This window comes from Heteronotia binoei, chromosome 2 (genome assembly GCF_032191835.1).
Source record: "Heteronotia binoei isolate CCM8104 ecotype False Entrance Well chromosome 2, APGP_CSIRO_Hbin_v1, whole genome shotgun sequence".
NCBI classification, from domain to species: domain Eukaryota; kingdom Metazoa; phylum Chordata; class Lepidosauria; order Squamata; family Gekkonidae; genus Heteronotia; species Heteronotia binoei.
In genome coordinates, this window is record NC_083224.1 from 127,317,254 (window position 1) to 127,342,909 (window position 25,656).

The 25,656-nt window shown below is 42.4% G+C and overlaps 1 protein-coding gene across 1 annotated transcript in view; it reads left to right on the plus strand.

Moving 5' to 3' along the window:
• Positions 1-18,902: 18,902 nt before the first annotated feature.
• The window catches only part of CTH (cystathionine gamma-lyase), a 40,507-nt gene continuing 33,753 nt past the window's right edge, over positions 18,903-25,656 (plus strand). The window contains exons 1-2 of the mRNA XM_060232016.1: positions 18,903-19,256; positions 23,666-23,747. Coding sequence (XP_060087999.1) covers positions 19,089-19,256; positions 23,666-23,747 — 250 coding nt within the window. The 5' untranslated portion in view covers positions 18,903-19,088. The remainder of the gene's footprint in view (positions 19,257-23,665; positions 23,748-25,656) is intronic.

A 25,656-nucleotide genomic window follows, 5' to 3' on the forward strand; every position in this document is an offset into this window, starting at 1 on the left:
TATAATTGGCCCATGGTTACAGAATCATAGAGTTGGAAGGTATCTCCAGGATAATCTAATATAAGCCTCTGCACAATGCAGGAAATTCACACATACCTCCCACACACACATGCCCATTGATCCCTGCTCCATGCCCAGAAGATGGCCAAAAAACCCCACACAACCCTCTTCCAGGGTCCCTGGCCTGGAGATCTTTCTATTCACTATCTTGAACCTACCTCCAATCAACATCACTGGGTGTGCCTAGTTCTTGTACTATGAGAGAAGGAGGAAAAGTTCTCAGTTTTCTCCACACCAGGCATATTTGTGTTCATGATGTTCATATGCTTTCCCTTGATTTCTCTCTTTGTGGTCACTGAGCACTGCCATGTGCTGCTCATCTGATCAGCCTCCAGTCCCGCAAACATCAGCTATATTTATAGTTTTGTTAGCTTAATGCAACCATACATTATCCGAGATCCGGTTTGGTGTACTGGTTAAGTGTCCAGACTCTTATCTGAGAGAACTGAGTCTGATTCTCCACTACACATGCAACTGCTGGAATGACCTTGGGTCAGTCACAACTCTGTCAGAGCTGTTCTGCTCAAGAACAGTTCTGGGAGCGTTCTCTCAACTCCACCTACCTCACAGGGTGTCTGTTGTGGGGAGGGGAAGAGAAAGGAGATTGTAAGCCGTTCTGAGACTCCAAATGAAGGGTGGGGTATAAATCAAATCTCTTCTTCTTACCGCATGTTGGCATGGGTGTTAGCATTATTTTGCCACATTTTTACATCACATCAGGATCACTATTACCATCCCATATACCACAGTTGGTTAAGCCAAGATTTCCTCCCCTCCAAAAAATTAAATTTGTCACACAGCTTTATGTACCCCATCTTATCACAACCCAATCCCATGCCTGCCTCGTGGAATTGTGCAGCTGGTCTTACTCAAGACAGAAATCCTTGGTGTTAGATACACCTTCAGTATACATAAAAGCAGGCTATTAGGTTGCAGTCCTATGCACGTTTATGTACTTTGACTCAGTGTTCTCCTGGGTGAGGGGAATGCCCCCCTTCCTGATTTGGAAGGCTGGAGTGGGAAAGGAATGATCATGATCTCACTGTTATTCTGATAGGCTATCCTTCCTCTGTTTCCCCTCATAGGCACTGTTGGAAATATGGTGCATTGAATACGGGACTTTCTTTATACATCTTCTGCATATTTAGTGCTTCCTTTCTGACTGGTAGGGTCAATACCTATCTTTATTCACATTTTGATACCTCTCTATCATTCTTTGTTTTACTGTTAACTCGTTCAAATTGTATTATTTTGAACAATGGTGCTAGGGGAATGGCTTCAGGGAGTTTAACAAAAGACCGGAATATCTGTCTCTGCTTGGATCCAGTTGGCGATCCCAGTGCATATAAACTCCTAGCCCTGATATCCATTCCCAACAATTGAATGTTGCAGAAAGAAGACCAATGCATAGGACTCCTGTGGAACTTGAAGACTGTGCCACAACAAGAAGGCTAAACAAAAAAACTCCTTTGGGTAGTGAAGGGTGGGTTATAAATCCTTATCAGATCTCAGAAGCTAAGCAGGGTCAACTCTGGCAAGTACTTGAATGGGAGACTTTCTTGAAATACCAGCAGTCAGGAGGATAGGGGTAGGCTTTATTCAGCCACCTCTCTGAATATCCTCCAGGCCCCCAGTAGAGGTCAGTCACCAGAAGTTGCCATGACCCAGGTGCAGATGTACATACACAAAATACAGAAATACCAAGAAGAAAAATTTAATATTTACACAAATTTATTGTTCCTCTTCAGATGGAGCCACAGTTGCCACCAATGCTGCATCTGTCCCATAACCAGTTCTGAAATTAAAAAGAAAAGGAATAAGCCTCATTCAGACATCAATCCAATGAATTACCTTGCCTCCAAAAGGGATGTTGACCTATAATTTGAAAAATCTTCCTTGGCACTAATGCCTCCTTTTGATAAAGAATCTTTTATCAAAGAGGTTATCTTGGCCAGAGGGACAAGCATCTTTACACAGCAGCTTTTAATTTACCAAACTCCACTTCATTTAGGGAGAGAAATCCAAAACGCTCCATACTAACTTCACAAGTGGTTCTAAAATAGGCATCCAAGTTGGATCAGATGAAAGAGATTTTATTAGCCAAAAATCTAGAGATTCCCTTATTGAGTTTATTAAACCTCTGGTGATCTTAAATAATCCAGCTGTATGGGATTCAGCTGACACAGTAATAGCACAAAAGTTACCTTTTTTCACTGCTGTCACTCCTACTTCTAACTCCATGTTCTTATAGTATCAGCAGAAAGTATAGAACAAAGTAGGAGTCCAGTAGCACCTTTAAGACCAACAAAGTTTTATTCAGAATGTAAGCTTTTCTGTGCATGCACAATGAAATGGGATACAGTGAGCAGAGTTACATATAGCTGGTAGGCAGTGGTTTAGAATGCAAAATGGTACAAAGTTAAAATTCAATGGCAGAATAGCAAAATTAACTAATTGAGCAAACCTTTGATCTGGGTAGCATTAGTATGGAAAACCAATAGAACAGTAACATGTCAGAATGTGAGAATGTCTGTTAATTATTCTATTGCTTGTAAGCCTGGGCCAAAATGAGGGCATTTCTTTCTCAGAAGTTTTCCCCTTCCAACTATTTTACCTTTCAACATGTAACATACGTATAAACATCATTCTAGTATGCCATTAGGAAAAATACATTAAAATATAGTGGAAGATGGGTTTAGTATAAATGAATGAATGAATGAGTAAACTTTATTACGGTCATAGACCAATATCAAAGCTATAACACATCATGTAAAAACCCTCCTAAAATACATAAACACCATAAAATACATAAAACTTTTCCCCAGCTATACAGATCCAGGATAACTAAAATACATTTTACTGATTATAAAATCCAAAGTTGGTTCAAATTTATATAAAATCCTTTAAATCATAATCTGTAAAATCATATATAACCTAAAATTCAACAGTTCATACAAGACTGCAATTTTCTTGTTTCTTAGTATGGAACTTCACAAGGTAATGGCAGAATTTAGCTATCTGTCTAGAGATATATGGACTTGCATCCACCAAGAGTTTCTCCAAACACACCCCGTCCGCGTCTGCCATTGGTTTAACTACAAACGGGGAGACAAACCTATCCCTATGTAATTGGTGGAATGGGTATCAAAAAAACATATGAGTAATCGACTCCATCTCTCCCATAGCGCAAGGGCAGCATCGGTCTTCATACGTGACTTTTCTATATTTCCCTTCTAACACCTTTGAGGGCATGACTGCGCATCGAGCGAACGTAAAGGCTCTTCTGTGAGCTGATACCTCCAAATAAGAAAAGTACTTGGCCATCCTCATAACATATTTAGTCTCAGTAGGTGCCAAAAAAGAAGGGGCCTGTTCTAGATCCCTTTGTCTCTCTGAAACACAAATTCTTTGTTTAATAATACTTTTTGCTTTGGCATAACCCTGCACCAAGAGGTTTTCAAGTGAAAATCCTATACTTTGTAAGTTGCTTTTGACCAATTGCAGCCACCTTGGCCTGTAGTAGGCTTCCCAACCCTCCCGCCCTGGCGGGGGACCCCCAAATTTTCAGCCTCCTCCCCCGCTCTTAAAAAATCTGGGGGCGGGGGGAGAGAGAACATACCTGTAGGCATCATGTTGTTTTACAGCTTGGGATCCATTTTTAAGGCTGCACAGGAAACAGGAATGGCCCTTTAAGGCTGCACAGGAAACAGGAACGGCCCCTCCCTTTCTTTTCCTGTGCAGCCTTACTTTCGTTTTCCCAGCAAGCACATTCTGCTGGAAGACCAAGTACGGTAAGTGTTTGTGTGTGTGTGAGAGAGAGAGAGGGAGGGGGCAGGGAGGGGGGGATTCTCTGGTATGGAGGCCCTCCCCCCCTTTAGAAAGTGTGTGGGGGGGAGGGAAATGTCTACTAGGCACTCTATTATTCCCTATGGAGAACGATTCCCATAGAGAATAATAGGGAATTGATCCATGGGTATTGGGGGCTCTGGGGGGGCTGTTTTTTGAGGTAGAGGCACCAGATTTTTACTATAGCAGCTAGTGCCTCTCCCCAAAATACCCCCCAAGTTTCAAAAATATTGGACCAGAGGGTCCAATTCTATGAGCCCCAAAAGATGGTGCCCCTATCTTTAATTATTTCCTATGGAAGAAAGGCATTTAAAAAGGCGTGCTGTCCCTTTAAATGTGATGGCCAGAACTCCCTTGGAGTTCAATTATGCTTGTCACATCCTTGTTCCTGGCTCCACCCCCAATGTCTCCTGGCTCCACCCCCAAAGTCCCCAGATTTTTCTTTAATTGGACTTGGCAACCCTAGCCTGTAGAGGTCTTAAATTATTAGAGGGAAAAGACCTTTTTTGTTTGTATGGATCTTTAGCCATTGGTATGCCGAAGATAACATAATTCTGGCCTCAATTCTCATTTGCCCAGTTTCTAATCGCAAAAGGGCATTTGGCACACCTGGCGGAAGCTGCAAGATGTTAGGGAGAAATTTTGATTGCACTTTCTCAAGAGCCTGTAGATTTTTAACCGAAATGCCCAGGTTAATACCATAGAGCAGTTGTGTTAAAACTTTGTATTGAAACAATTTCAGTGCTGCCGGGACATAAAAGCCCCCCTTAGTATGAAAAAATCTCAAGATAGCATACATTGATTTCTCCGCTTTCTCCACCCTCATCTTGCAATGTTCAGTATAAATGCCTGTATCCTGAATTACCATTCCCAAATAAGTAAATTTTGTTACTTGTTCTATTTTCTTCCCTTTCATAGTCCAATACCTCGGCTTTTTTTACCAAATGCCATCACTTTTGTTTTTTTTCAAAATTTATTACCAAACATTCATTTTCACAGTACTTAGCAAAGCTGTCTAATGCCCTCCACAACCCAATAGGTGTTCTAGATAACAGTACCACATCATCTGCATATAGCAGTACTGAAAGGTGGCGAAGAGCCAGCTTTGGAGGGTGTAATTTAGTGTCAGTCATATGTTTCACCATATCACTGATGTAATAGTTAAATAAGATGAGGGCCAAAAGGCAACCCTGTCTTACACCCTTCTGAGTTTTTATAGGTTCTGTGAGTAATCCCTGCATATTGCATCTCACTCTAAGAAATGATTCTTCATGAAGTCCATGGATGAGAAATAGCAGCCTTTTATCAATATTAGAAGCCGCTAGTTTTTGCCACAATCGTTGCTTTGAGATGGAATCAAATGCTGCCTTTAAATCAATAAAAGCAGCATACAGAGCAGTTGTACCTTTATCAGAGTACTTCCCAATTAACTGTTGCAATATCAGACAATGCTCAGTTGTCGACCTTTCTTTCTTAAATCCAGCCTGTTCCAAAGGGATGGTTTCTTCTTGTTCCATCCATATTTCTAATTTTTCTAAAAGGTGTCTTGTATAAATCTTACTTATAATATTTAAAAACTTATGGGCCTATAATTGGCGGGATTATTTCGATTGCCCTTCTTAAAAATAGGGACAACTATAGCCGTCCCCCACTGCTTTGGAATTCGGCCTGTTTGATCAACATAAGTAAAAAAAGATGCCAGAAACTGTGCCCACCAATTTACATTCTCTTTAAGCATCTCAGCTGGTATGCCATCCATACCTGGGGCCTTCCTATTTTTCAGTTGCATTATATAAGCTTTTATTTCTTGCGTACTAACTGGTGGCCACTGAGGGAGGTTCTCTGTGTTACCTGAGAAAGGGGGTTGAACATTGTCATCATATAAATTCTGAAAGAAAGCAGCCCATGTTTCCACAGGGATATACATGTCCAGGGGAAAGGCTTTCTTAAATCCCCCAATCTTTGTTAATTTCCAAAAAAGCGCAGAGTTTTTTAGTTTCACAGCCTGTATAAGTTCCTGCCATAGTTTTCCAGTATACTCTTTCTTCTTCCTTTGAATAATGACTTTATAAGGTTTTTATGACTCACTAGAGCATTTGGGATCTCTACCCTTTTTTCTGTGCTACTTCTCATAGCAAGGTCACCCTCCAAGTATGGTAATACTTGGAAATTTGTCTGGGTGTATGTGGCAGCAAAATTGGCACTTGGCTTTATTGCAAGCTCTGGTACCGGTGTCCATGCTCAGATGAGATATTGTATTGTTGTGGGTGAGGAGTTGTTTGAGATTAGGGGACTGTCTGTGTGCAAGAAAAGGTTTACCTCCCAGTACTTTTGAAAAAGAGCTGTCACTTTCCAATAGAGGTTGTGAGTTGTTGATACGTTGAACTGTTTTCAGTTGAGAATTGTGTGTGACCACTAGTGGTGTTCTGTTATTGTCTCTTTTGGGTCTGTCTTGTAACAGGTTTTCTCTGGGTATAATGCTGGCTTTGTTAATCTGTTTCTTGACTTCATCTGGTGGGTACTTTAGTTCCAAAAAAGGTTTTTTGTAGATTTCTCAGGTGCGAATCTCTGTCAGTGGGATTGGAGCAGATGCAGCTGTAGCATAGAGCCTGGCTGTGTACAATGGATTGTTTGGTATGTTTGGGATGGTAGCTGGAGGCATGCAGGTACGTTTGTCGGTCAGTAGGTTTCTGGTATAAGGTAGTATCTATGCGTCCATTGTGTATTTTTACACTGGTGTCCAGAAAATTTATTTCTTGCGTAGACTGGTTCATTGTCAGGTTGATGAAAGTCATTGAATGCCTGGTCGGAATGCATGCAGGGCTTCTTTCCATTTGTCCAGACTATAAAAATGTCATCAGTGTAATGCAGGTATAAGAGAGGTAGGAGTGGGTGGGAGTCTAGGAAGCATTGCTCCAAGTCAGCCATAAAGATGTTAGCATATTGTGGGGCCTTGCGGGTGCCCATGGTATACCATTGATCTGTAGCAACAGTTCATTGTTCAATCTGAATTAGTTATGTGTGAGTACAAAATGGCACAGTTTGGTGGCAAAGTCTAGCTGTGTTTTTGTTAGTCACTTCTGGCTTGTAATCCATTTTGATGTGGGATGTTGGTATCCAGAGATTCCACATCCATGGTGGTTAAAATAATATTCTCTGGAAGATTGTTCGAAGATTATATTTTCCTCAAAAAATCTTTGGTATCACAAACATAACTTGGAGCACTGGTGGCATAGGGTCTTAGATTAGAGTCCATATATCCTGATTCCCCCTCGGTCATACTGTCTATCCCTAACACAATGGGGCGTCCCATGTTGCCTGGTTTGTGTGTTTTGGGTAGGAGATTAAAAGTACCTGGTTGAGGTTCCTGTGATGTGTCTGACAGGATTTGTTCCTGAATGTTCAGTGGTAATTCCTTTGTAATCTTGTTTAGTTCTTTTTTATATTCCTGTGTGGGGTCTGAGTCCAGTGGTTTGTAAAAAGAAGTATTTGAGAGTTGTCTTTGAACCTCCTGGATGTAGTCTGATGTGTTCATGATAACAACAGCTCCTCCTTTATCTGCCTCTTTAATAGTAATATTCATACTGTTCCTGAGACTGTCTCTGTCCTTCCTTTCAGCGTAGTTGAGATTCTGCTGTGGGTGGTGGTGTTTGTTGATCACATCAGTTTGAATTCTATGGCAAAAGCAATCAACGTAGTGATCCAGTGTGGCATTGCAAGTAGATTTGTTATAAAAGGAATCAAATTTGCCATTCCCCCTCTTTTTAAAATTTATTTAGTAGATACATTTGTAGTATTCAACAGAAAGAGCTCTCACAATCCAAATTTCTTACAATAGCTTGAAAAATACACACAGTTGGATCTTGTTTCTGTGCTTGCTAGTACAGAACATAATAAAAAGTCTAAAAATCAACCTGCCAACAAACATCTGTGTAGAAGTGCCGAATCGAGCCCCCGTAGGGCTCCTGTCAGACCTGCAAGCAATTGGCTGTCATCTGCTCCCTTCTACCTTTCTCTTGCTTCCTTCTGCATCACAGTTTGCTTTGCCAGGCTTGCTTAATTGTACAGCAGAGCTATTGAGCCAAGCCTCTTTTCCTTCTATTGACTGAGACTCCTCCCCCTCCTGGTCCCCTGGGGAAGGAAGGAAAGAGCCAGAGCTTCTTTTGCTCAGTTCCCTGGACCCCATGGGAGAAATTCAAAGAAAGCACCTTTAAGACCAATGAGTGTTAATGTTTTATTTTTAAGTTTTGAAAAAAAAATGTTAATTGTGTTTGTCTGTGTCCTTTATAACGTTTATATCTCTGTTACCTAATCTTAAATAGGAACACAGATGGCCCGGCCTGACATGGCCCGGCTCGACAAAGTCTCATTTATGTCAAATCCGGCCCTTATAACAAATGAGTTTGACACCCGTGTTCTAAAGCCTTCAGTATTATTAATGACTAGGAGTAAGGCCCCTTGTGAAGAAAAATACAACGGGCTCTAGAAGGAGGCTCTGGGCGAGTACCTGCCACCCTTTCTGTCTTCCCACCCACCCAAGTTAAGGCATTAACTATGCCCCACCTAATGGGGAGCTGATCTCTGCCATCTAGAGAGCAGTTGTACATCTGAGTAATCTCCAGTGGTTCCTCAGGAGGAAATGGCATTGTACCTGTCTGAGGTCCTTTCCCTCCTCAAACCCCACCCTCTCCAGGCCCCACCCCTTAAATCTCCAGGAATTTTCTAACCTGGAGTTTGCAATCCTATCTCCTTCCCTTTATCTGCCCCTCTGACTTCAGCTTTCCATTTCTCTTTAGCTTGGAGAAACGTCGACTGCGGGTGACATGATAGAGGTTTACAAGATAATGCATGGGATGGAGAAAGTAGAGAAAGAAGTACTTTTCTCCCTTTCTCACAATACAAGAACTCGTGGGCATTTAATGAAATTGCTGAGCAGAAAGGTTAAAACAGATAAAAGGAAGTACTTCTTCACCCAAAGGGTGATTAACATGTGGAATTCACTGCCACAGGAGGTGGTGGCGGCCACAAGCATAGCCAGCTTCACGAGGGGGTTAGATAAAAATATGGAGCAGAGGTCCATCAGTGGCTATTAGCCACGGTGTGTATATGTGTATATATATATATATATATATATATATATATAATTTTATATATATAATTTTTTTTGGCCACTGTGTTACACAGAGTGTTGGACTGGATGGGCCATTGGCCTGATCTAACATGGCTTCTCTTATGTTCTTATGTTCATTGCCTTCCCTCTCCCTGTAGCCTCTACATAGGAAAATGACAGTCTTTCTTCCTGGGGGCGGGGGGGGGACTTAAACAGCTTACATCATTCTTCTCTCCCACTGTGTGATCTGAACAACAACTCTGTGAGGCAGGTTAGGCTGGAAGTCTGTGACTGGTCCAAAATCACCCAGTCAGCTTCCACAGCAAGAACCTGGGTCTGGCAGATTCCACTCTGAAGCCCTAACTCCTATGCAACAGTGGCTTTCATAGAGGGGCTGCTGCTGAACAGTAGCAAGCAGCCAGGTGTAAGGTAGCCAACCCCCAGATGCAGCCATCCCTTTATCTGCCCCTCTGACTTCAAGTTTCCATTGCCTTACCCTTCCCTGCAGCCTTTACATAGGAAAAGGAAAGTCTTTCTTCACAGTGTGGAGGAGACCAAAGCAGCTTACATCATTCTCCTCTCCCCTCTTTGATCTGAACAACAACTCTGTGGGGCACGTTAGGCTGGAAGTCTGTGACTGGTCCAAAATCACCCAGTCAGTTTCCACAGCAAGAACCTGTGTTTGGCAGACCCCACTCTGAAGCCCTAACTTGTATGCTCTCCTCAAACTCCACCACAGAATCTCCAGGAGTTTCCCATCAACCTGAAAAGGTACCACTAAAGGCCTCTGGGTAAGTGTCCCCTCTCCATCCTTGGTGTCTTATTTTATTTATTTAATTATTTATTTAATCAAATTTATATCCCGCCCTGACGGGCTCAGGGCAGCTAACAACAAATAAAATCAACATCAAATATTAAAAACAAATATACAATAAAATCTTTTCTATTATATAATCATTAAAAGTCCAAAATGCACGTTGATGTTCTAGTTATTCTGATGTTTCTTGTTTCAGTTATATTTTTTTCAGTGAGATTGTCAGTGCTGTGGAATAATAGCCACCTCCGCTTAACCGTTAAAAGCAAGTTTGAACAGTTTGGTCTTGCAGGCCCTGAGGAACTGAGGCAGGTCCCACAGGGCCCTGATATTTCTGGGGAGGGCATTCCACAGAGCAGGGGCTATTACCAAGAACGCTCTGGCTCTGGTGGTTGACAATCGAGCTTCTTTCAGTCCAGGGATCTTAAGAAGATTTTGGGATCCTGAACGTAGTGCTCTCTGGGGTACTTATGGGGAGAGGTGGTCCTGAAGGTAGACAGGTCCCAGGTCATATAGGGCTTTAAAGTTATGATCAGCACCTTAAGCAAATCCGGAATGCCACAGGCAACCAGTGCAACGTTTCCAGCGCAGGTTGAGTGTGCTCCCGTACAGGTAGCTCCATTAGCAACCTGGCTGTTGCATTTTGCACTAGTTGCAGACTCTGAATTTGAGTCAAGGGCAGCCTTACCCGCCTAAGTGAAGGCATTCACTCTCCCTCCCCCCACCTCAAGGGGAGGTGATCTCTGGCATCTGGAATTTCCTAACCTGGAATTGGCAACCCTGCAGCCTCTAGATAGGAAAACAACAGTCTTTCTTCACATGGGGGGAGACCAAAGCAGCTTACATCATTCTCCTCATTCTTCTCCATGCTTTGATCTGAACAATAACCCTGTGATACTTCCCTATCTTCTTCTCAGGCAACCATCCTGGAGCAAGGCTGAGGGGAGGAGGGAGTGAAAGACAGTAAAGGTGGGACAGCCCTGCCCTCTGAGGTGGCACCAGGCTTCCTGGCTATTGCAGCAGCCTTCAGAGGCTGCGTGTGCTGGGAGGCTGTCTGTGTGGGCTATTGATTGAGCCTTTCGTGAGGCCACAGGAGCTCTGCAGCCCTTTCTGAGGCTGGTTGACAGAGAAGAGCTGGAGACATGGCTGTCTCTGAGGTAAGATTGCGACCAATTTCACACTAGAGTTTTAATCCTGGTTTAACTCTGTCCCCAAACTGACGTTCTACACTAGAATAATAGAAACCAACTTTATGATTCTATGATTCTAGTGTAGAATGTCAGCTTGGGGACAGAGTTAAACCAGGATTAAACATCTAGTAAAAATTTTTTGGCAGTGTGTTCAACATTCCTGGGACTGCAGGAGGCAGAGCATCAGCTTTGCTGGCTGGCAACAGCCACTCAGGCGGGAGAGAAACAGACTGAACCAATGGCACCCAAGTACTTTTGACTGATAGTTTGATGGACCAAAGGCTTGTACTGTACGTTGAGCCCCAATGAATCAAGATGGTCAGATTTGCTACCACACCAGGAGAATTATTTATTAAAGGTAAAGGTACTGATAATTAAATCGGAAAAAGAAGATATTGGATTTATATCCCGCCCTCCACTCCGAATCGCAGCGTCTCAGAGTGGCTCACAATCTCCTTTACCTTCCTCTCCCACAACAGACACCCTGTGAGGTGGATGGGGCTGGGAGAGCTCTCACAGAAGCTGCCCTTTTAAGGACAACTCTGCAAGAGCTATGGCTGACCCGAGGCCATTCCAGCAGCTGCAAGTGGAGGAGTGGGGAATCAAACCCAGTTCTCCCAGATAAGAGTTCGCACAGTTAACCATTACATCAAATTGTCAATAATGCAAAGAACCCACATTTATTTACAATTGTCTGGAGTAGAGATTATGTTCACAATCAATTGCTGTTCATACCCCCGTCATTCCAGCATTCATGCTACTAAGAGTAAAGCACGATGTGACATGAACATGGGGTCCAATTCTGTGAGCCCCCAAAGAAGGTGCCCCTATCCTTCATTATTTCCTATGGAAGGAAGACATTTAAAAAGGTGTGCGGTCCCTTTAAATATGATGGCCAGAACTCCCTTGGAGTTCAATTATGCTTGTCACACCCTTGTTCCTGGCTCCACCCCTATGTCTCCTGGCTCCACCCCCAAAGTCCCCTGGTATTTCTTGAATTGGACTTGGCAACCCTACTACCACCAACCTCCAAATAACATTGATAGGCCTGAGAGACTGGATCCAGTTTAGCTGAGAGTGTCCCCCTCCAAGGAACATGTATTAAACTTTGTTGTTTTATTTAGTCTTCATCCTGTAAGATGTTTTAGGACTCAGTTGCAGCTGAAAAGGATATAAGTGGTGTTTCATTTATTCAGTGAATGAAAAGGAATAATTTGTTGGATGATACTTCCGTTCAGCTCTAGGTCAGAAGCCTACAAGGGAGATAACATCTTCATGTCACAATAAAACCTGAGATGTTCAATCACCCCTTCATTTAGACTTCAGTTGGTTCACAGATTGCAAGCAGGATCCTCAAACCTTGAAAAAACATTCAGTTGTTTTGGAATGTTCAAAACTATTCTGCTTATATGCATTCCTGTACTGTTTTCGCCATTTCCATCCCTCACCCAGCCTCTTTGTAATATACATTTTTAAAACTATTTTTGAAAAAGGCATATAATACCTTGCTCGTTGGGTGGAGGGACTGTGTGGTTTGACTTTACTCTAAGCCTTGCTCATCTTCAGTGTTTGCCTGTAAACATTGCCATCTTCAGTGTTTGCCTGTCCTTCAATGTTTGCCTGTCCTTTCCTGTATGTGTTTGCCCAATATATACAACAAGGAAAAAAAATCTCAACATGCAAAAGATGATTCCTTAGTTATCTCAATCTTATTGGGATGGGATGAAGAAAATCTACATGGTTTGTCTCTCTAGTGTTCCAATCTTGCCCTTTTATTTCATGTATTATTTTTATTTATAGTCCACCTTTTTCACTGGGACCCAAGATGGATTACAAGTATGGTTGGGGAAAAATATTTCAGTCAATCAGTAAGTGGATTACAAAGTATGAAATCATTTGAATCTAACAGCAAAGATTCTTAGTAAGACAAAAAGGCAGTTGGATTGTGTTTGTTGAATGCAGGAAAAAACTAACAGTGCATGCAAATATATCTGTTTAAGGCAATAGAGCGATCACTGTAGCAATTATTATCCCTAATAAATGTTACCTCCTGAGCTAAACCATTATGCTGCAGCTTTGCTCCTTTTACAGGAATGCCCTCTTGAACTATTCTGTTTTGCACAGTTTGTGGAGAGCTTGAAATGCAGGGACCTTCCTAATACCTTAGGCAGACTATTCCACAGTATAGGAGCCACTGCAGAAAATGCATGTGAATGGGCAATTGCCCATTGTACCTGTTTTCAGGATGGTACCTTTAGAGGGCTTTACTCAGGTGAGCAGAGCTGTCACAACAGAACCATAGCAAGAGAGGTGATCCTGCAGGTATGTAGGTCCAATGCCTTTAGGGCTTTATATGAGATTGCTAGCAACTTGACTTGAACCTGGTAACTGATCAGTGGAGTGTCTGCAGAAGGGGAGTGAGATGCAGATTCTGGTTGGCATTAGATAATATGTTTTTTAATTTTTTAGTTATTTTTATTTTATTGGATTTATATCCTGCCCTCCCCACCGAAGCAGGCTCAGGGTGGCTCACAACTGTAAAAACATGTACAGATATTAAACATTAACTAATTAAAACCTTAAACAATATAACAATTAAAACATTTTAAAACAGTTTGATGCTAATAATACATTCCAATAATTTCAGTTTCAGTCTTCTTGAGTATCCCCATATGTGGCTATCGATTAAAAGCAAGTTGAAATAAAGCTGTCTTGCAAGCCTTGTGGAACTGAACAAGGTCCCGCAAGGCTCTTGCTTCTTCCAGCAGTTGATTCCACCAATAGGGGGCTGCTATAGAGAATATAGCTGGGCTACAGTGTTCTGTGCCAACTGTTATTTCCAAGTTAAGGACTAATGCATGTAGAATCATTACAGTAGTCTAGCCTTGAGGTCACCATAAAATAGATCCATATGGCTAGGTCAGCAGAATCAAGGTAGGAGACCATCTTCTGGACTAAGTGAAGTTGCTAGAATGCCTTTTCTGCAGCTGCATTGGCCTGCTTCTCCAGCAGCATCAAGTATCATCCCTAGTCAATGAAAGTTATCTAGCCCCAACAAAAGTGGAGAGCACCATGACCTTCAGGACTGTGGCCTTCCTAACCAACATTACCTCCATCTTGTAAGGATTCTGTTTCAGCTTGGTTCCCATAGCCGTTTAACTCCAGACATCAGTTCAGAGTCTCTACTGCACCATCAGTAATAAAGAAACATAGAGCTTCACACTCCATGGATCAACATTTGCTGGTGATCCCTGGCCCAAAAGAAGTCCACTTAGCCTCAACCCGGGCCAGGGCATTTTCTGCCTGGCCCCTAGCTGGTGGAACAAGCTCCCACTGGAGATTAGGACCCTGCAGGGACTGTTGAAGTTCCGCAGGGCCTGTAAGGCAGAGCTGTTCTGCCAGGCTTTTAACTAAGGCCGTGGACATTTGTCAGTCTAGGGCCTCCCTGCTGCAGTGGTCCTGTTGAAATCATTCTGTTGACTTGACCAACTACATTAAGGCTATGTAATCTGTTTTATACCAGCTGGAGGATGTATGGGAAGAGTGGATGCAATTTGATATTGCCATCTGCAGAATTTGACTTGTTTTTAAGAGTGTCATATTGCTTTGTCATATGAATTAATTTTAACTTTTTAAATTGTTGTTCCCGCCCTGAGCCCATTGAGGGAAAGGGTGGGTTATAAATAAAAAAAATAAAAAAATAATTGGCATACATATAGCATTCTATTCTAAGTCCACGAATTATTTGTTCTTTTGAATTCTCTGATAAGGGAGGTCACACACTATAGAAAACATGTCCCTAGTGGTAACCTTCTAAGGCCTCCTTTAAGGAACAATTTGAACCAATCCAAAGCACATCCCTTAATCCCTACTTCTAGCTCCATGCATTTCAACAGGATAGCATGGTCATAGAATCACAGTTGGAAGGAGCCATACTGGCCATCTAGTCCAACCCCCAACTCAATGCAGGATCAGCCAAAAAGCATGCATGACAAGTTTTCATCCAGCTGCTGCTTGAAGACTGCCAGTGAGGGGGAGCCATCTCCCTAGGCAGCCAATTCCACTGCTGAACTATTTCTCCCAAATTTCTCTCCAGCCTGTGCCTTTCCATCCATAATTTAAACCCATTATTGTGAGTCCTTTCCTCTGCTGCCAACAGGAAGAGCTCCCTGCCCTCCTCTGAGCAACAGCCTTTTAAATACAAAAAAAAGAGCAATCATGTTCCCCCTCAGCCTCCTCTTCTCCAGACTGAACATTCCCAAGTCCTTCAGCCTTTCCTCATGGGGCTTGGTTTCCAGGCCCCTGATCATCCTCATCGCTGTGTTCTGCATCCGCACCATTCTGTCCACATCCTTTTTGAAGTGAGGCCTCCAGAACTGCATGTAGTACTCCAGGTGCAATTCAATGTACAGAGGTACTGTGACATCTTATGATTTGGTTCTATTCTGTGCAGCTGATAAGTCTAGTAAGAGCATGTTCATTTCTATTAATTGTATTTATATGTTCTTGCACAGCTGCCTGGACAAAAATGTATTCAGTTCTGAGCATAAATTGTACTGAATGCTACCAACTGATTAATGTCATTGCACAGGTATAAAGCAATGCATGTATCCTACTTAGCTGATTTTAAATTATGCATGACCTGGGACATATGTCCTACAAACACACGAGTCATAGTCAATGTGTCACCAGTTGGGTATCTGGCACTCACCATAAGGAGTGGAACAACTCCACAGATGCAGCAAGACTTGAAATTCCATTTGTTTTTAATTGTGAGTAATCATCAACATGAGGTGTTCAACACAAAGCAGCCAATGCAAGCAAGGTAAATCTGAATTCCAATCACATTTTCTGTTACATTCTCCAACATTCCTTGTAAACATGGTTGTGTAAGCATGACAAGATTATCAAATGACTATGAATAAGGCCCATTGTGGAAATAAATACAATGGGCTCTAGAAATAGACTCTGGGCATGTGCCCCATCCTTGGGTACTCAGCATCAATTTGTGTGGTGTCATAGCATGACGATGATCATGCAGACAGTGAAACTCAGCATTTCTTTCATCTGCAGTGCATTGTCACCTCTTCCTAACCCCCTGACAATTCAGCCCCAGAACAGCTCTGCCAGTCCCAGGGGCTGGCAGTCTATCCTGTCTGCTGGCAATCCAGTCCCAGAACACCTGTGGTAGCCCCAGGGGCTGGCAAGCTCCCCTGTACCCTGGCAATCCCATCCCAGAACTTGTAGGTTACCTGGGCTTAATTCTGGGAAATCCATCCCACATTTTGTTTGCAACCGTTTTTGTGCTGCAATATATTTCAGTGAAGTTCAAGCAAGTCAATTGGCAATTTTGGCTCACATTATATCCAATGACTTCAATGCCAGGAAAGTCTGACTTCAATACCAGGAAAGTTGGTGAAAACCGTTATTAAAGAGAGAATTAGTAGACACATTGATGAACAAAAGTTATTGAGGAAGACTCATGGGTTTTGTAAGGGAAGATCTTATCTCACTAACCTGTTAGAGTTCTTTGAGGGGGTGAACAAACATGTGGACAAAGGGGACCTGAAAGATGTTTATTTTGACTTCCAAAACCTTTTGATAAAGTTCCTCATCAAAGGCTTCTAAGTAAGTCATGGGGTAAAAGGACAAGTCCTCTTGTGGAACAAAACCTGGCTAATTAATAGGAAACAGAGAATGAGTATAAATGAGCAATTTTCAGAGTGGAAGGTGGTAAACAGTGGGGTACCACAGGGCTCAGTACTGGGTCCAATGCTTTTTAACTTGTTCATTAATGATTTGGAGTTGGGAGTAGGCAGTGAAGTGGTTAAGTTTGCGGATGACACTAAATTGTGACAATCAGAGAGAATTGTAAGACACTCCAAAGGGATCTGTTGAGACTGGACAAGTGGGTGTCAACTTGGCAAATGAGGTTCAACATGGCCAAGTGCAAAGTAATGCACATTGGGGCCAAAAATCCTAACTATAAATACAAGTTGATGGGGTGTGAACTGGCAGAGACTGACCAAGAGAGAGATCTTGGGGTTCTGATAGATCAGCGTTTCCCATTTGCAGGGTTACGACCCGGTACTGGGCCACGGAAGCCTCAACACTAGGCCGCCAGGGGCGGCCCGACACCCCCTACCCTCTCTATTCAGTGCTGCATGCCATGCTGCGGTCCAGCCTCTGCCTCCCAAGCCGCTGCTGCCTGTAGCAGACACTGTGCTGTAGCAGACACTGTGCTCTGGCCAGAAGCCCTCCCTCATCCCTCTCTGATGTTCAGAAACATCAGAGAGGGCAGGGGAAGCTCCTGGCTAGCGCACAGTCTCAGTATTGCTCCCTGATTGTCCTCCGCCTGGAGGACAATCAGAGAGCGATACTGAGACTGTGTGCTGGCCAGAAGCCCTCCTCTATCCCTCTCTGATGTTTGAAAACATCAGAGAGGGCGGGGAAAGTTCCTGGCCAGTGTGCAGTCTCTGTATCACTCCCTGAGTGTCCTCAGCCCAGACCACTGGGAGAGAACCGGGCCACGGAGGGAAAAAGTTTGGGATACCCTGTGGTACATAACTCACTGAAAATGTCAAGACAGTGTGTGACTGCAATAATAATAAAAAAAGGCCAACGCTATGCTGGGAATTATTAGGAAGGGAATTGAAAACAAATCAGCCACTATCATAATGCCCTTGTATAAATCGATGGCTCAGCCTCATTTGGAGTACTATGTACAATTCTGGTCACACCTCAAAAAAAAAAAATATAGCATTGGGAAAAGTCCAGAAAAGGGCAACTGGAATGATTAAAGGATTGGAACACTTTCGCTATGAAGAAAGGTTAAAATGCTTGGGACTCTTGAGCTTGGAGAAACATCGACTGAGGAGTGACATGATAGAGGTTTACAAGATTTTGCATGGGATAGAGAAGGCAGAGAAAGAAGTACTTTTCTCTCTTTCTCACAATACAAGAACTCATGGACACTCAATGAAACTGCTAGGCAGTTGGGTTAGAACAGATAAAAGGAAGTACTTCATCAAAAAGGTGATTAACACATGGAATTCATTGCCACAGGAGGTGGCGGCGGCTACAAGCACTGACGACTTCAAGAGGGGATTGGATAAACATATGCAGCAGAGGTCCATCGGTGACTATTAGCCACAGCGTATTGTTGGAACTCTCTGAGGCAGTGATGCTCTGTATTCCTCATGGTTGGAGGGGGCAACAGTGGGAGCACTTCTAGTGTCCTGGCTCCACTGATGGGACCTCGTGATGGCACCTGGGTGTTTGGGTTTTTTGCCACTGTGTGACACAGAGTGTTGGGCTGGATGGGCCATTGGCATGATCCAACATGACTTCTCTTTGTTCTCATGTTCAATGGGCAATCCAGCCTCTCCCATTGTTTCCAAGGGGCAATCTTGTCATTCATTTTACAATGTCCCAGCATGAGTACGAGTGAGATGCACGTGCATTTAGAATGGGCAAGTGCCGAGAATTCTAAATCTAAAGTATAAAAGTAGCAATTCCGCTTCTCAGCTCACTTTCAGTGAACGAGCAAGCCCTATTGATTTCGGTGGAATAATTAATCCAGACCCAAAAGTTGTTTTCTGGCACTAATAGCGATTTGCTGAACTGGTCCTTGACCAGCTGAGTGCGTAGAGCTTCCTATTGAGGATTTAACCGAGGAGACGCCCTATGCGACGCGGACGACGCCACCCTCTGGATCCGCATGCTCGCCAGTTCCTTGACCTCACTACCCCAGCGCTCGGCGTGACACTCCTCCGTTTTACGCCAATGAAGGGCCTTCGTTCACCCTCCATCCGGGGGATAGGTCCTCCTGGTCTCCACCCCCCTGCTGGATAGCGTGGCTATGCGCTGGCCGGCCGGCCTGGGCGGAGTTTGCCTACATTAAGGCCGCTGCCCTTGTCAGCCACGCCAGAGCCGGTGAATGAGCAACGCGTTGTGAGTTTGCATCAGCAGCATCGCCGGCGCTTCAACCTCAGACCCGCCGCTTCGCGTCTGTGTGTCTCGAGGGACCAGTTTGCTGCTGCTGCTGCTGCTCCTCCACCACCACCTGATGGAAAAGGCAAAGGAGAACATTCCCGGCTTCTTGCCTCCTTTCAAGCATTTTGCTACACAGGCCATCCACGTGGGGCAGGAGCCTGAACAATGGAAGTCTATGGCTGTGGTGCCCCCTATTTCCCTCTCAACGACGTTCAAGCAGCGTGCGCCGGGAGAGCACTGTGTGAGTTGAGGGGTGGGGGGATATAAGACTGGGATGTGGTTTAAGTGGGGGGGGGGAGACTGTGTTGGGGTCCCATTTTTTCTTTTCCCAGGCTACTGCCCTGCCTCCAGCCTGCTCATTCCAGTCCTCCTTTCATTGACTCTTTGCTCACTTCATTAATTCTTTCCTTTACTGCACTGTACAATCTACTTATTTCCTCTCCTCCCCCAACCTGCTTCTACACACACAGTGCCCTGTGGGTGTATCTTTTGAAAATACAAGTTTCAGTTTTGCATTAATTAGAATCGTAAATCGTCTGAAGTCACAACACTGATTATAAGAGATTGTTTTTGACCTAATAATAATCTTTTAATTTTTAATCACACTAGGGAAAAACCTAGAGTCAAAATAGCTGTGAGGTAAACTTCCATCCTTCTGAGTTTGGTAAAATGAGTACCCAGCTTGCTGGAGGTAAAGTGTAGATGACTTGGGAAGGCAATGGCAAACCACCCTGTAAAAAGTCTGCCATAAAAATGTTGTGAAAGCAAAGTCACCCCAGAGTAAGAAACGACTGGTGCTTGCACCTTTAGCTTTTTTAATCCCACTCTGTTCAATGGGACACTCTCTTAAGTAAGAGTATCAGAGAGGTGAAATGATGATGGTGATGTTCCCTATTTTGGCTAATTTTTCTTTATCATTTTTACATTATGAAGTTCAGAGAAGTTGTAGCTACTTTGATCCCAGGAAGCTTTTAGGAGTAAAAAATTGCTGTGTATTACAAAATCAGGAAGTGAGAAATTTCCTGAGACATGTTAACGTTTGGATAACTGTAGCACACTTGAAAGCAAGCATTCCTTAATTTTCAGGAAAACTCACTGTGAAGAGGATTTGTATTTGGGGAGGTTATTCACTTCCAAAGCAACCAATCATGTATATCTAATTAAAGTTAAATGAACAGGTTTTTAATTACCACAGAAGGAAAAAAAATATGGATTATTCACATTCCCCTTGAAATGGCAGACCTTAAAATACACCCCCTACCTGGATTCATGTTTAGAGAAACTCCATGTCAAAGAAGCTTTTCCTCTTTGAAATTATTGAAAATATTTTTGCCATTTCTTTCTTACTCCAGAAATGTTTATTTATTTATTTTATGATTTATATCCCGCCCTTCCCACAAAAGTGGCTCAGGGCGGCTCACAACAGATAATTGAACATAATTTAAACTAGCATTAAAATATAAAGATTTAAAACATTCAAGAATTTAAAACCTAAAAACATTAAACAGTACAGGAATGTGCATAACAGAGAACTGGTAAAGCTACATATAATTTCCCGTATCAGTTAGATGTGGAATAGGTATAAGCTAGCCGGAAGAGGGTTGTCTTACAGGCCCTGCGGAACTGAATAAGGTCCCGCAGAGCCCTCACCTCCTCCGGCAGCTGATTCCACCATGTAGGGGCCATAGCAGAGAAGGCCCTGTCCCTAGTTGATTTTAGGCGGGCTTCTTTTGGCCCAGGGATAGCGAGAAGATTTTGAGTTCCCATGGAGCAATGTTGCCATGGAGCAATGTCTGCCGTGCATGAGGTTTCATTAAAATGGGATTATGGAGACCTTTCACTAACGCTGCATGTGTTTGAATTTAATTTGTGCAGGTTTTACTCAGTTGTATCCAGGGCTTTTTTGGTTAAAAAAGCCCAGCAGGAACTCATTTACATATTAGGCCACATCCTGTGATGTCACCATTGTTTCACACAGGGCTTTGTTGTAGAAAAAGCCCAGCAGTAATTCATTTACATATTAGGTCACACCCCCTGACACCAAGCTAGCCTGAACTGTATTCCTGTGCGTTCCTGCTCTAAAAAGGCCCTAGTTGTATCTGTTTGGTATATATCAGTATTCTCAGCGTAAATGGATAGTTCTGCAGAAAAATCCACACTGTGGGTTTTGGTAGGCAATGATATGGGGTGAAGAAATTCTGTGAGTATTTCAAGAAGTCTCTCATCTTGAATGTGTTCTCAGAGGGATTCTTGGCTGTACATCACATAATTGGTTGTTGCTCTATTCTTGAACTTAAGGAATCATTTTCAGATGGATTTTCTTGTGTGAACAAGACAGTCCAGTTACAAATTAGTGCTATCATTCGAAGTAGCATAATATTGACGAGTGTGTAGAAACAACCTTAGTGTGTTGTATCTGAAATATTTTCAACCATCACCCAAATGAGCTGTTACATTTGTGGTAATATAGATCTCCCAAATGAAATTGTTTTAAAAGAGATTGTGTGTGTGTGTGTCTTTCTGTGTAAATTAACAGGAACTCAGTCTCCCAGTCATGACACACATGCATGCCAACCCTTTTAGTCAAATGAGAATTTCTGGGTTATTGTCAAAGTTCCGAGTAATGTGAATAGCTTCAAGGCAAAAAGGTAACAAAGTAAGGCTGACTCATTTTAACTTGCAGATTCCAATGGACTGCACAAAACAAACCTGCTTTGTCACCTACCTAGTTCTTTTCATTATACAACACTGTACAAAAATTGCATAAGCAAATAGGCAGCTTTTCAAAATATTGTATTGTTTGGTTGTTATTTCAGGTTGAAATCAAAGAGCATTGTTGTGTTTTAAAAGCCTTGAAATTTAATTGACGACTTAAAGTTTAATAAAAATTCCTAATGGTTTACTAGTTATCTCATAACCATTAAGCCGGACAGGAGCAATTGAAGTACAAACCTAAGAAAACAAAAGTATTCTTCCAAGACATTTCTGCACAGAACAGTCTGTTCTGCTGTAAGGCACGATCTTTCTCCCTGGGCACAGCCCAAATTTATTCCAGTTGATATGAACAGAAGTAATATATATTCTAAAGCAGGAGTACAGTTGCTTGAATAAGGGCTATTCAGGTAGACAGAATTTCTTTTTAAGGTTTTCGCTATATCAGCTCATGTTGCCAAAGAAGCAATCCACCACCATTCTGTTCAAACTAGCAGCTTGCCTCCTTGATTGTGCTAAAAACATTGAAGAAAGTGGCTGCTGCTGCGTGTGGTTCTTGGTGGCACTTGGCTGTCTGCATACAGGTACTTTGCCAAATAAAATATGTGAAATTTGTAAAGTATATTTATAGTCCTTTCAAGAAAACTAAGAATGGGATTAAATAACTTAACGCCATCTATAGAGAATTTCTCTGCTGGGATTATGCAATAACCATGAGCCTACACTTTGTTATTGTGCAGTCTGACAGCTGAACTAATACTTTACATTTTTAGAACAATGTAGTCTGTCTACTGATTATGACTTTTGGTATTTTTACCAATATATTTTTCTTTCTGGTTGGGCAAACATTAGATGTATGCTCTCTTTGTTAAGTTTTGGCCTCTTGTTGGGGCTCTTATCAATTCTACTGGTCCCTTGGGCTCTTTGTATTTGTTGGCCCATGTGCCCTCCATGAGGTCATCATCAGTGGGTTCTTCTTTTATGAAACATGGACTCCCTGGCATTCAGGACTCCCTGGCAACCCCCTTAGACTCTTATATCCATTGGTACCATGGTATGTTCCTGTGTAAAACTACACTTCTCATTCCTTCATGAGGTTCTCCCCTAACCCACACCTGTACTTGCCTCTTCCTGAACTCTCAGGGTTTTCTGCTGCAGGCATGCAGTATACGACTCCTGATTTCTGACAAGTTGCCACAAGTTGAGCAATCCAGCCGTTCATGTGGCAGACTAAAAGGCAAAGTCCAAGGCTGCAGTGCCTTATGATAACAGGCAACTCAGCTTTGAGCTTTGCTTTATACCAGGGGTGGGGAACAGTGGCTCTCCAGATGTTTTTGCCTACAACTCCCATCAGCCCCAGCCATTGGCCATGCTGGCTGGGGCTGATGGGAGATGTAGGCAAAACACTTCCGGAGAGCCACTGTTCCCTACCCCTGCTTTATACCATGGCGTCTTTTCTGCATCCTTTTCCCCATCAGGTGTTTTCCTCCATTTTTTTACTTCATGGGAATTAGTTTCTGACAGCCCTTTTTTAGACCACCATTGGAGTTACTCCACTAATGTTTTAAGTTCCTGAAATGAAAAATGCAGGTCTTCTGGAGGTCATGTTTATTGTCAGACTTGAAAGTCTGCTTAAAACTCTGGGCAGAACCTTTCTTGTAGTCAATACAGAAAAGAGAAAGCTCCTCCTCTAATTATGCTTTGAATTTAGTCTAGTTGCCTGGTCCTGGCATGCAAATGCATGTCTAGACAATATTTTCATGTTAGCAATGTGTGTATGTAATCATCAGGCAACACTTCATATCCTGACATTTGGTTATGCTCATTAGCAGATTTTTTTGTATGGGAGAACCATGGGAAAATAAATCTCATCACTGTTAATAATTCATATCTTCCACAAGCATTCCATCAGCTACTGAATTTTTCTGTCTCTCCTAGGGTTTTGAGTACAGCCGTTGTGGAAATCCTACTCGAGATTGTTTGGAAAAGGCTGTGGCAGCACTGGATGGTGCAAAGTACTGTAAGCTATCAACATTTTTAATATTCAAAATAATGATTTTATATATTGTGGGGTCGCAATTTGGAACAGTAGTGTCCTGGAAAAGAAGCCATAGCACTGGTTTATTTCGGTACTGTGCTTTTTATTTATTTATTTATTTATTTATTTATTTATTTTATGATTTATATCCCGCCCTTCCCAACAAGTGGCTCAGGGCGGCTCACAACATAAGAATTTGACATAAATAGAATTTAAGCATAAAAACAGTTAAAATAATTAATACATTTAAAATTTTAAGACATTTAAACCATTTAAAACATTAGGGACAGCAGACATCTAGTGTAACTACACTCAGTTTTAACAGTTTTGTTCAACCTGATGGACTGGCTCCCTCCCCTCCCCCCCCCCAAAAAAAGAGACCTAGAGGACTGAGTTTTGTTTCGTTTTTAACAGGAAGCATCAGTCATGAGATATAGATGCTTGTCAGTGATTTCAATCAAATGTGAATAACCAGTATTTGGGCTCAAGTACTCTACACATAGTAGAAGTTATGGATTTAAGAGGGTGGCACCACCAAGGTGCTCTTCAGGCTCCTATGTCTCTCCTGCTTAGTGTTTTCCAGCTTAGTTTTCCAGCTCTCCTGCTTAGTGTTGGTGTTCAGCTTCGGTGTGCGGGGGGCATAGTCATTGGGCAGATATTTAGCCATCCCTTACAAGAATTTATATTGATACTCTATCTGTAATTTCTGTTTGGGCATTATGCTGGCATAGGTGCTTCATTACCCTCTTAATTTATTTATTTATTTATTTTATTCGATTTATATCCCGCCCTACCCCACCGAGGTGGGCTCAGGGCGGCTTACAACATAAAAACCAACAGAATCCATTTAAATACATTCATGATAGATTAATAATTATACAATAAAATATATAAAATACATATAGAATACATAAAAACATATAAAACTTACTACAATATGTACTATGCTAACCTTCCAGTTTGGTGTAGTGGTTAAGTGTGTGGACTCTTATCTGGGAGAACCGGGTTTGATTCCCCACTCCTCCACTTGCACCTGCTGGAATGGCCTTGGGTCAGCCATAGCTCTGGCAGAGGTTGTCCTTGAAAGGGCAGCTGCTGTGAGAGCCCTCTCCAGCCCCACCCACCTCACAGGGTGTCTGTTGTGGGGGAGGAAGGTAAAGGTGATTGTGAGCCGCTCTGAGACTCTTTGGAGTGGAGGGCGGGATATAAATCCAATATCTTCTTCTTCTTCTTCTTTTCTTAAGTAGTTCCTCCCCTAGGATTTATTTTTACAGTCATATTATAATGTAATTTGTTTATTAATCCAGTCTAATCCAGATTTGAAATAGTGCAGATATACTTATGGTCACCACTGCAAAAGTGGTGTAGTCTGGAAATGGTTCTTGATAAAATCATTGCACCAACTTTGAATCAGTCACCAACTTAATGCCAGATTCTATGAAAATGTGTGATTCATATGTTGCCTGCTTTTCCCTCTGTGATACAGAAGAAAGCCTCTTCATTATCTTTAAAATGTCCTATTTATACATTAGCCAGGAAAAATATCTCCCCCAGATGTTGTTGGGCAAAAGAAAACTGGTCTGGTCCTCAAAAGCTTGAACACATGTGGGCTGATAAGCATCAGAAAGTAAGAACTCAGTCAGCAGCCTTTGCTTTAGTGTTGTCAAAACTTCATGCTATTTTTTTTCAGTCCAGTATATTGCCAATTGTTTTTATGGCTGTTTTATGATGAAAGGTAGTCCGTTGCTGTACTTTTGCTAATCTTGTTCTTTTTTGTGCTTGTTCCTTTTATCTGTTATGGAACATAAACGTGATCTAGAAAACCTGCATAGCTAGGTATCATTTGAAAATAAATAAGTGGCAGAATCTAGGTCTTTGAACACTGGTGATA